General features: G+C 37.4%; 1 protein-coding gene across 1 annotated transcript in view; it reads right to left on the reverse strand.

Annotated features, from left to right (window-relative positions):
* The window catches only part of LOC310639936 (coiled-coil domain-containing protein 169-like), a gene marked incomplete at its 5' end in the record, with an annotated part of 30,183 nt that overhangs the window by 9,402 nt on the left and 8,132 nt on the right, over window positions 1-12,649 (reverse strand). The window contains 2 exons of the mRNA XM_083361938.1: window positions 11,384-11,424; window positions 11,524-11,634. Of these exons, the coding sequence (XP_083218064.1) occupies window positions 11,384-11,424; window positions 11,524-11,634 (152 nt within the window). The remainder of the gene's footprint in view (window positions 1-11,383; window positions 11,425-11,523; window positions 11,635-12,649) is intronic.

Genomic DNA, 12,649 nt, shown 5'->3' on the forward strand with positions numbered 1-12,649 from the left:
AAATATTTGACACTTCAGCCAGAATGAAAGTATTGAAATGCATAGAGCAGAATTCTGTTGCCCAAAATATTTATCAATAACTATATAGCAAATTAGGGACACGGTGGCTCAGTGGGTTAGGACGCTGACCTTGTTGAAGAGAAGGTTGACAGTTTGGCAGGTCGAATCCCGAGTGCCATGTAACAGAGTGAGCGCCTGTTACTCATCCCAGCTTCTGCCAACCTAGCAGTTCGAAAGCACGTAAAAATGCAAGTAGAAAAATAGGGACCACTACAGTGGGAAGATAACAGCGTTCCGTGCACCTTTGGCGTCTAGTCATGCCAGCCACATGACCACAGAGACGTCCTTGGACAAGCGCTGGCTCTTTGGCTTTGAAACAGAGATGAGCACTGTCCCCTAGAGTTGGAAACGACTAACACGCATGTGCGAGGGAACCTTTACTTTTACCTATATAGCAAATTGTGCTTAGTGTAGGAAAGTTACTACAAAGAGCAAAACATATCAAATTCTGCAGCAAACATTATTCTTATTATGGTCAGCCATTGCATCTCAGGCCTTCCAGCATTGCCATGCTTGCCTGGAGTATTATGGAAGATGAAGTCCAATATAAATGGAAGGCATCAAAATGGGGGAAGCTGATCCAGCAATGCAGCAGTACAATGTAGCTCTTCAATAGTGAAATGTACACTATTTGCAAATTCTGATACAAAGTTGAGGACAAAAAAGACGGGAGAGAAAGGAGGGGAATGGGAGAGGAGAGAAGACGAAGGAAGATACTGTTTTAAAATAGACTGGCAACACTAATGCCACTTGAGAGATGGTCTGACCTCCAAAATTTAAAAAGTATTTCTTAAAAGAATTAAAAATGGTCAGTGTCCGGTCTGCCATCTTCGGCTTGGCACCTCACTGGCATCCTGCCATCAAAGACTAAGGAAGAGGGGATGCGGGAGAACAAATGGGCAATGAAAGTGTATGTGGATGTGATGGGAAAATGGGAGGGGGAATGACGACTGACAAAGACCAGGGAAGCACAGAACCAGTTTGTGCCAGCGCTCAAGGACACACACCATGAGAGTGGAATGTGGACTAACCCAAACATCTCAGCATTTCTCCAAACACCTATGCAGCTCTTCATTGGCTGCAAATGAACTAGTCATGGGGAGAGGGCTGGAATGAGGGGAAACCTTTGTAATGTTTTCATGTGGGAAATTTAATTCTAGCCTAACTTTACTGCAACCAGCACCCTTTATTAAAAGAGCCTATCACTTCAAATCAAATAGAATCGAAGGTCTTTCCTTCCTGAGGGGTGACCCACCTAGGGCAGGTCTGACAGTCAGAAGCACAAAAGATTTTGAAAGTTGCATGATTATCTCATGAATTTCTGACCACTTTACTTACAGCTGTTGAATAAAGTCAAAAGAAACTTAATGGGCTAGACCAGGAGCTAAACTAATACCCTTCAGCATTTTACAGGTTGACAAATTATAGTGCTCTAGCTCACAAATACTCTGAAACAATGTCCAAAATGGTTAGTTAATCCACATTTTTTATTAGTTGATAAATCTGGAAAATGACTGCTAAAGGACTGTTTAATATTTAGAGGTCTAACAATTGCAATACTTATTTTCTGAACAAAACCAGATTTTAAAGAACACCATAGATACCAGTGAAGAGAGCCATTGTTAGCAAAGATGCACCAATAGGTACCCAGCTAAACCTGATGCAGTCTAGTCCAGGTATAAAGCAAGGTTTGAAAACTGACATAAGAGAACCCACTCTTTTTGAGCAATATGGAGAGAGCTAAGAATTGAAATGAAAATCCAATTACAACAGGGATCCTCAGTTTTTATTTTTATCTACCAAATTTAGAAACCATTCATCTCCTTCAGAGGGACTCTGAGCAATGTACAAGTAAATTGCTAAAACATAAAAACTGTATATAAAATTTAAAAAGAGGCAAAGATGTTCAAAATTCATCATTAACATGGGAGCGCCTTCAGGATGCTAACAAGCCCCATGGTTGCATGCTCATCTGTGAGTCCCAAGCAAGACAACAGTGCCATGTTTTCAAACCTTTCCACTTGTGGTCCACTTTCACCTGGGGGGGTGGGGGGAGAGTGTTCCAAAGGGCAGGGCATCAGCAGGGGCAACTGCAAAGAAGGGTCTCTTCCTGGACCCGCCCATTGTAATTCTTTAATTGTTGGGATTTTCCCTTTATCAGGAAGCACTCTCAGATTTTTAAGTGTGTGTTATGACAAGCTCACAAAATGACTGCCATGATAGCAAACCAGAAAGCAAACTGGTGAGATTGCTCTCAACCACCCTTTCTAAGTACTCTCAATCATCTTAACAAATAGTTTTATTTCTGGATATGTCAGCACATTTTCAGCACTGCTGAAATTTGCTTTATGATTTTTCAAGTTTTCTTGGCCAATAAGAGACCTGATTTATTTTTTTTGTCTTATTCTCAGGGTGCTTGATTTCAGAATTGTCTTGGTAGTATTTCTGAGCTCACAGAATTGAGAGGCAGCAAATGCTATTACTGTTGTTCTCGTTTATTAATCTTTCCACTACACTGATGCCCCCCACTCCCTTCCTGCCTGCATTTCATCATCTGAAAAGCCTGTAAGATTTACAGGAAGCACAGGAATCCAGGAAGATGCAGGGAGAACATTCTCTCTCAGAAATTACGAAATCAATGTCCAAATACCACCTTCCACCCACAACATTTTATCAAAATTATCTTTTCCTCTGAAAGAAGTTTGAAAGCAAATTCCTTTTCACTGAATGAAATCAAAGTTGATAGAAAAAAATGAAAGCTTTTTTTCTGCAAGGAATTATTTTAAATAAAGTGCAGAACACAGTATACGCTCAATTACAAATAATGAGTTTATGGGGAGCCCAGAGACATCCTTGTAAATAAAGATTACATTTCAACCTGGTGCTTCCCTTTGCACATACTGGCTTCCTTTTTAATAATTAAAAGAATCTAATAAATAAATAAGGCAGGACAAGGATTCTGGCAGATGATGCTAAGCACATACTGTCCATGAGTATTGCACTGGGACTCAAAATATGGAGACACAGCATTGTGTCTATCTTGAAAAAAATGTAGCGAAGTGGAATGTTAAATATAATAGATTATAGGACTGTCTTAATTTACAGTGATTTCTTTCCCCAAATACCAACAAATCAAATATGATGTTAAGCCTTAAAGGTAGCAAATAGAATCAGCATTGTTCTATTGTTGTATAAACTCTGAAAAGTTTCAATTTCAAGGCTAGGAAAAGTCTTAGAAGGACAAGAGGGCAAGATTTGAAGATTTAAGACTTAAGAGTAAAATGGGCCGTTTCTAAATTTGATTATTTTATTTATTTGTAACCCCAGGGCAATCTTACTTCTGCATTGGCTGACTGGACACAGACACACGGAGCTTGATTTCTGTATTCTGCAGGCAGATTATCTGTTTATTTTTCCTATTTATTAAACATATTACTATGCTGCCACAATTCAAACTTTTGGCAATTTACCCAGAAAATATACAAAATAAAGCATACCCCCATTTTAAGAGAATACAAGATGATGATGATGAAGAAATAATAATGATGAAGAAGAAGAAGAAGAAGAAGAAGAAGAAGAAGAAGAAGAAGAAGAAGAAGAAGAAGAAGAAGGAGAAGAAGAAGAAAAAATAATTATTGGAAGGGACCTTTGAGGCCTTCTAGTCCAACCCCTGCTCAGGCAGGAAACCCTATACCATTTCAGCCAAATGGTTGTCTAGTCTCTTCTTAAAAACTTCCAGTGTTGGAGCATTCACTTCTGGAGGCAGGTTGTTCCACTGATTAATTGTTCTAACTGTCAGGAAATTTCTCCTTAGTTCTAGGTTGGTTCTGTCAATTAGTTTCCATCCGTTGCTTCTTGTCCTGCCTTCAGGCACTTTGGAGAATAGCTTGACTCCCTCTTCTTTGTGGCAACCCCTGAGATATTGGAACACAGCTATCATGTCACTCCTCGCCCTTCTCTTCATTAAACTAGACATACCCAATTCCAGCAACCGTTCCTTATGTTTTAGCCTCCAGTCCCCTAATCATCTTTGTTCTTCTCTGTACTCTTTCTAGAGCAGACATGTCAAACACAAGGCCCGGGGGCCAGATCCGGCCCGCGAAGTGGTTTCATGTGGCCCACGAAGCCATCCTGGAAACAGTGAGGGAACGGCCCCCAATGCCTTGGCTCTGGCCCAGAGACCCTCCTCCTGCCAGAGACCCTCAGATCTGTCCCACTCCTGCCCAGGCCCCCATAGGCACCCTTGATGTGAACGATGTAGAGCTGGCCACGCCCACCCAGTAGGCCATACGCACTCTAGCCACGCCCACCAAGTAGGCCATGCCCACCCAGGCCACACCCACCCGGCCCCCTAAGAGCAACCGCGATGCTGATGCAGCCCTCAATGAAATTGAGTTTGACACCCCTGTTCTAGAGTCTCAACATCTTTTTTACATCATGGTGACCAAAACAGGATGCAGTATTCCAAGTGTGGCCTTACCAAGGCATTGTAAAGTGGTATTAATACTTCACGTCATCTTGATTCTATCCTTCTGGCAACATCCATTCAAATCAGAGAAAGACTGATTTGATTTCTAAATAAATCTTATGTCTTCTTTCCCATTTTCAAAAAAAGCATCTCATTTATCAGTTATCAAGTTACTGAAGTTTCTGCAATTAGTTCATGAATGCAGGGGCTCAGTTTCTGAAAGTTTCTTTTTTTAAGTTTTATTATTATTATTTTTAACAGAATTCAATAGTAATCATTCAACAAAAACATGTTGTCTGAGTATCTTATTCACTAATACAAATTAAATTCCTAATTTCACCATTTCTCCAGCGTAGGCTGCTTAACAAATGTTCAGCAAATCTCTATTGAATGAAGTTTGTTATCAAGCATCATACACTGGGTAAAGAAATAAAGAACTACAGTGATTTCAGTATGTTATATTTAATGCTTATTTGAGATAAATAAAGAAATCTGGGACACTTTTAATAGAAATTTCTCATTCGCAATGAGTTACTTAAGAAAATTCTCTGAATAAATTGAAATGCTTCTTCCCAGATTTCTCCCACTTAGGCTGAATTGTCTTTTCTATCTTCCATTCCTTTCCAAGCTTTTGCCCAGTCTCTCACACTTCTATTTTTAAACCAGTACAGCAGGGGTTCTTAACCACACTTTGGGCACATTTATAGTCATTTGCAGCGCTCCACAGATACATTTTATAACAGTTTTTGCAAAAAACCAGCGTTTACTTCCTGGTTTTCAGCAAAACCTGACCCAAAGTGAACCAATGGTTCATTTTACAACCATAGTGTGCACTTAACAACCACAGCAGTTGCTTTATGACTGCAGCACTTGCTTAACAGCCGCGACAAAAAAAGGTCATAAAATACAAATGTCACAAGTTATGACTGTGAGAAGCAGCCTCCATAACACCTCACAATTTGAGAAACCTGGTTTAATGGATAAATAAGGAGTGCTTGTAGGGACATTAAAAGTGGTTGGCTGGACACATAAATGAGTGTTTACTTTTCAAGTGAAGGATAGACACAGTATTGTGCAATGAGGATTCTGGATCTGAAAATAGATGTAACAAAGAGCAACGTGGTTGTGTTTGACAGGGAAAATGAAATTAACAATTGCAAGGTATATATAAATGGTGAAAAATCAATATAAATAGATGAAGTTTTATTCCTTGGTAGAACATGTATTAAAGATGGAGAAATGGATGGATAAATGCTAAGATATGCAAACACTGATAGAAAAATAATCATAATGTGAGAAATTAATGAATTTTGAAAGAAATAAAAATGAATATATAGATAAGTATGCTTCTGTGCACTTCATTTTGGAAATGAGAGCCAGGTTTATGAGGAAAAACCATAGAAGTTGGATGGATGCAACGAGAAACTTAAGCTTAAGAAGTATGTTCAGTAAAACTAGGAGCAATGTAGTCAAGGATGCATGGATTTTGAATCAATGTGGCTTAAATGTCAAATTAAATGCTCAGTACAAAATAAATGTCATGCAGAAAGGATAAAATAAGGATTGAACTACAAAACAAATATAGGAAGAATAAATGAGTAAGGTAAACCAGAAAGACCAAGAAAATCATTGTTAGTTAGAATTGATGAGATTCTGAAAAAGGGAGGGAAAGTTTAAAGAACAAGAGGTAATGTATTAAGTGGTATACGGTCATGATGCAAGCAAAGAGGATTGGCAAAGATAGAAAGAAATGGAGCAATATAATGAGTAGTGGCATAAAATAGATTTAGCTATATTTCATTTTTTAATTCATACCTTCATTCCTACAGCTTACTATTTAATATTCCTCTTTTATAATTTGCATAATGTTCCTTGTTCCTTATTCCAAAAGGAAACAGCACGCTGGCTATGTACGTAGGCATGTAAAAAGAGTTTCTCTAAACATGAAACTCAAAAATAGAATAGCACAGTACAGCTAATAGAAAAGTATTTCAAATCCCATTTCTTTCCCCAAGACTTGTAGGACAGTGGAATGTTTAATATCCCCCAACTTGATCACAGCACTGAATGTATATTTAACCTGTCAAAGAAATAAAAGATTCCCTTAAAGCCTGGTACATATATATTGTAAATACAATGTGCCCCCTGGTGGATAGCATAAGTTTTACAATAAAAGTAGAATTGTATATTAAGCAGTACCTTTATTGTGTCGATGAAGGTTTATAAACAGCATTCAAAAATTCAGTACCAAGCAAAATGTTAAACATCCAGGAACAAAATCATGGAGGGGAAATACTGCATATGTTCAAATCATGTTTGCCTATGGTTTACAGTCTGAAGAGTGGGGAAAAATTGGAAAAAATGCCAGATGCCAAGCCATTTAGTTGCAACTTAACTGCTTCTATAACAAAATGATTATATTCAACACACAAATAGAACACTACTTATTACTTTAGTCTTAGATTTCTTGTCACTTGAAGCAAAGTCTTGTTTGGCATATTGAGACTTAAATCTACTCAGCAAGGATGCAAATAATTTTCCCCAGCACAAATATGACACAAGAGAAAGTGGATTTAGAAATCCTATTTATTATATTTGAACTCTGGTGCTGGAAAAGACTCCTGCGAGTCCCTTGGACTGCAAGGCGATCAAACCGGTCATTCCTAGAGGAGAGCAACCCTGACTGCTCTTTAGAAGGCCAGATCCTGAAGTTGAAACTCAAATACTTTGGCCACCTAATGAGAAGGACTCACTGGAGAAGAGCCTAATGCTGGGAAAGGTTGAGGGCAAGAGAAGAATGGGATGACAGAGAATGAGGTGGCTGGATGGAATCAATGAAGCAGTAGGCGTGAGCTTAAATGGACTCCAGAAGATGGTAGAGAACAGGAAGGCCTGGAGGAACGTTGTCCATGGGGTCACGATGGGTCGGACACGACTGCAGCTAACAACAATTTATTATATGGTCTCAGAAATGCAGTGCAGAATGAATAATCATTAAAAAAAGCTCCACTGGCTAATGAGATAAATAAGATATTCAGGAAAGGTAAATTAAACTTTGCTATTTCATACTTAAGGTGAAAAATAAGGAAATATTTTTTCCTAATGACTCAATGAAAAATATATAACCTCTGTACTGTGTAGGGAATGCCAGCCTACAGGTCTAATCTATTCAAAAGGTGTATCCAATCAAGACTACCAGGTTGCATATACCATATACACCCTATTTCAAGACCCTCCCCCCATGTAATTTAAAGAATATTGGTGAAGAGTGTCTTTTAATAGATATGTCAGAGGGCAGACTGTGTACAAAATGGCCAGCACCTTTGCTGCTGTTGTCCTGTTCCTTTTAAGTCCTCCCCCTAGCCAGCACAGCGAGTGTTGGCTACAAAAGCTGAACAGAGAGGCAGTTTGGGGTGGTGGTGGATGTTTGTAAGAGATGGAAGGAGGTATGTGGGTCCCTAAAGCAAATACAAAGAGATACTGTTCTCTAGTAGTAGGACTCATTAGATCACAGGTGTCAAACTCAATCACGTCACATGACATATCATGACGTATAGTGACTTTTTTGCATTGGTGGAGCCGGGGTGGGCGTGGCCTGCGCATGACGCATCCGGCCTGTAGGCCGCCAGTTTGACAGCCCTGCATTAGATGCAGTAGCTGGAAGAACAGTAGAAGGTGCAATAGAAGAGGGGGGCGGGGATGAAGTAGTGAGCAGTATTGGCCTCTGAGTGCATATGTGTTGCCTAAGGACCTGTGTGATTGTTTTGGCTCTCTTGGGTTTTGAACCCTACTGGCTTGGGTATAAGTAAAAAACACCTCTTAATTTAAACAGCAAATTCATAATGAAATAAACTGATTTGTGTATTTAATGTACAAAGAAAACACAACCTTATATTTGGTGCTATTAGTATTATCTTAGTCATTCTCCTTCTTGAAATCCAGATCCCATACAAAGGATTTATGAGATCTAGCCTTACAGAAAGCAACAAACTACTGTAATATTTATATCATACGCCCAATTTCTCCAGTAATTTTTGATAAGAATGTTTTGAAGATGATGCTATTGAAATAGTGTCCATAAAACAATCCAGTACTTTGTATGCCAGTCTTTCTCTATTTTACTATTAACAATATATTGTAAAAGATTAGTTTCCTCTGCTAAAATTTAATTCCTGAAGAATATTTTACACATTTCCCGCAATCTTTCTTAATTATAGCAACATTTATAATACAATAAAGCATGCTTCAAGAGACTGCAATATGACTGCTTGATAATTAGTCCAATATAAAATAAAGCATATGGAGCATGAAATAACTTTCCCATTAGATCTAGCTCACAACAAGAATGGCCTTGAATTGCCCTTGATACTAGCACAGAGCAATGCCACCATCCAACCTGAACAGGCAAATCAAATTCTCCACATCTATTACGCCCAGTGCTTTCTTTGTAAAAGAAAAAGGTGCTGGAACTCACACATGTCATACAGCCCACCTTGCCTACCCTACAAGGTTCCATCCAAAAAAGGTGCCGGAACTCCATTCTGGGCGTTCTATGAGGAAAAAGCCCTGATTACGCCTATTAGTTCTTTTCCATTGACTTGAACCGCACTTCTAGATTCTTACTCCACTTTTAGAAGAAAACAAGCTGAAAGGATGTCCTTAGAAATAAGTTTACTTAAGAATCAACAGTCTAAGTCACAGAAAAAAATACTCAAAAAGATGCTGCTTTTTTAAACAGCAATCATGACCTTTTGCAATCTGCTTTATCTTATTTATCATCCAAGAATTTTCATTACCATTAAAGAATTATATGTTGACTCAAGTATGCTTAACCCAAATGGTGCCTTAAATGCATTCATTTTTATTTAAACAAAGAATATTGTATTGTAATTTGCAGGTAAAATAAATGTGGAAAAACTTAAGATACCGGTAGTTTTTAAGAGACCAAGTTGTCACACTATGAATGCAAACTTTATACTTAATCTGTCCATTTCAAAAATAATAAACAGATGGAAACTGTCTCTCTCCAATAAGTCACTTGTAGCTTTTTACAAAGGTTAGGGGGAAAAACTTAAGAATTTCAATATTGTTTGCAGTGTAAATAGAACTCATATCTGAGTTACAACAATTGCTTGATTTCTTTTACAATGGCTTCTCAATTTTTCTACAAATCAGAAGTCTTGGGTTCTTGATGCATGTTCTATCTGTTCATTATTTTTCCAACTCATCTTGCTGGGAAGATATCCAACATATTTGGACATTATAAGAAAACCCAAATGTGGGGGAAACCAATTTTTGCAGAGATTTTATTCTGATACTATAGTTCTACTATAAATATAAATAGTCACTAGCAATTAAATAATTTCCTTCAGTTATAAAATTATTCAGACAAGAAATAAGCCTAGAGAATTTTCAGTATTTTCAGTTTTAAGAGAAAAATGAGTTTTTTCTCTCTTAAAATGTTTGTGTCCATGTATCCTGAAACAAGACAAACACAAGTCAGGAATATTTAATGCAGTTCTGAGGGATTATTAGACAATGGTGTTCTGAAACCTTAAAAAGCCCCAGAAGCCTCAATCTATATAGAAAAGGATTTCAGATTCTCCAATTAAACAGTGAGATATAGGAAAGTTTTTGACTGAAATTTCTACTTATGCATAAAACTTTCCATACGTAGAACAGTATTCAGTGGCACATGGTCAGATTGAAACACACACTTTTGGTTTAGATCTACACCTCCCTCATATACTGATATATTGGGCAGAAGTAATCTGGGATGAGAGACAGCATGAAAAGCACAAGGCCATGGATGATTCTATGTCATAATGATCAAACAGAGGTAAGTAGAAGACATGTTTTGGGAAGATGAGTGGAGAGATGAGTAGACTGGCAGTAGCTACAAAGAAGGGACTTGGAAGATGGGGAAAGGGTAGATGGATCAGTCAAGTAGTAGACCATGCTTAAATTCAAATGTGGCAGCAAGTAGGTAAGCTACCAGAACGATTGTTTGGAAGGCTGGTGCATAGCCCCTACTCATCCATAAAACATCTCTGAGTTCCTCTCAGACAAAACCCAGAACGAACAAAATATTCCATCTTTCGGTTTGACCAAACTTTGACCCTCCTCAAATAGTTTGATAAGATTTACAATTTACTATATATTTCTTTTGTGCATGAAACAAAAGGTATTTTCTGGTTCATGCACTTCTCTATAACGTTCCTTAACAACCATAAAAACCAATTTATGCGCCTTCATTTTTAAAGTACAAACACACGAATTTATATTCTAAACCATTCCTCTGTGAGCATTGTTACTGTCTTTACTATATATCATTCTGTTTGTCTATTGAGCATAATGACTATAGTAATGACTATACCATAAAGAGCAATGAAACATCTTTAAAAACACACAGAAAATATGGGTCCTTCGGGTCCCTGATGGAGGCTTATTGTGATATCATTATAATTACTTCATTCACTTGGCTCCCTTCTGGAATTTTCTAAATCCTTGAAAACATAGATGTTCCTCAGGCCTGGAGTTTGGATGAGCCTGCCAATATGATTTTTAATATGAATGTTGTAGGTATTTGGTTAGATTGTCCTTAGACACCATTATCTATTTAGTTATTTTTTGCTACTTTCTTTTGTTCATTTTTAATGTTATGATGTTCCAGCATAGGCACAGCTGACAAGATATAAATTAAATAAATAGTAACAAGCTGGAAAAATATAAAGCAATGGATTGACTGAATGAATAGTAGTGCAAATCAAAAATTAAGATGTGTCAGAAAACTGCCAGCCTCAAATAATACAGTCTAAGAAATATTTAATTATGCTTACTTGTAAATTTACTTACCATATGCATCTGTTCGAAGGAACGAACAAAAGCCAGTTTGTCTAGAAAGAAGAAAAAAAAGAAGCCCTCGATAAACAATATGGAAATACTGAACATCTTTGTCAAAATTATCATGACAAAAGCAACAACAGTACCTGTACCTGTTGGGTTGCCACCAAGATGCTCCATCTTTCCTTGGAGAAATTCAATCTGCCTTTCTAGCTGTTTGTTCAGTTCTACTTGAGTTTCATATCTGGTTTTCCATTCACTGTCTTAAAAACAAACTGTTATATTAATGCTTATTATTTCAGTAAGTCAAAATTCTTCCAATGTTATAACTAGGAATTATTTGCATCTAAGAGAAGCTTGATAAGCATCTATTTATATGTTAAAATCTGAACACACTAATAAAGCATCTAAAAATATTTGCTAAAATTCTTGTCTGTAACTTAAAAATTAATGCTAACTAAATCTGTATCACAACGGGAGAGAATGAAAGACCTGAAGAAGAAACAGACTCCTCTCTTACTGATAAATTGATAAATTGACTCTCCTGATACTGAGAAGAGAAGAACTTTAAAATATAGCTATAGCTCCCTGATAGAACATTTTTTGCTGAAAATCTCAGTTTTACCCTGATAATGTATTGGACTTAATCCTCACTAACAGAGTTAAAATGGTAGCAGATGTTGAAGCTACAGAAACCTTGGGGAGGGAGGGATCATGCAATTTTGGAATTCCACATTACGCAAGCACAAGCAATAGACAATAATCAAACTAGAGTCTTGGACTTTAAGAAAGCTAATTTCAACAAACTTAGAGACAGTTTGGGAAGGATTCCATGGATGAGAATCCTCAAGGGGAAAACAACTCAAGAAGCTTGGGAAATTTTAAAAAGTGAGATTATAAAAACCCAGTCTAGCACAATACCAACGAAGAAAAATAACAGCTCTCAAAAGAAACCAGCATGATTGTATAAAGAACTCTCTGATAAATTAAAAGACAAAAAGGACAGGAATAAAAAGTGGAAAGAGGGGCACATAAGTAAGGCAGAATATCAGCAAATAGCCCGAGCCTGCAAAGATGAAGTGAGGAAAGCTAAGGCTCAAAATGAACTAAGGCTTGCGATAAAAGTCAAAAATAACAAAAAAGCTTCTTTTGTAAAAAAAAAAACCAAGAAAAAAGTCAAGGAAATGACTGATCCATTAGTGGAAGAAAGTGGCAAGAAGGTGACAAGCAACAGAGAGAAAGCAGAACTACTTAACTCGTTTTTTGCATCTGTCTTTA

This window comes from Vipera ursinii (genome assembly GCF_947247035.1).
Source record: "Vipera ursinii genome assembly, chromosome: 4".
NCBI classification, from domain to species: Eukaryota; Metazoa; Chordata; class Lepidosauria; order Squamata; family Viperidae; genus Vipera; species Vipera ursinii.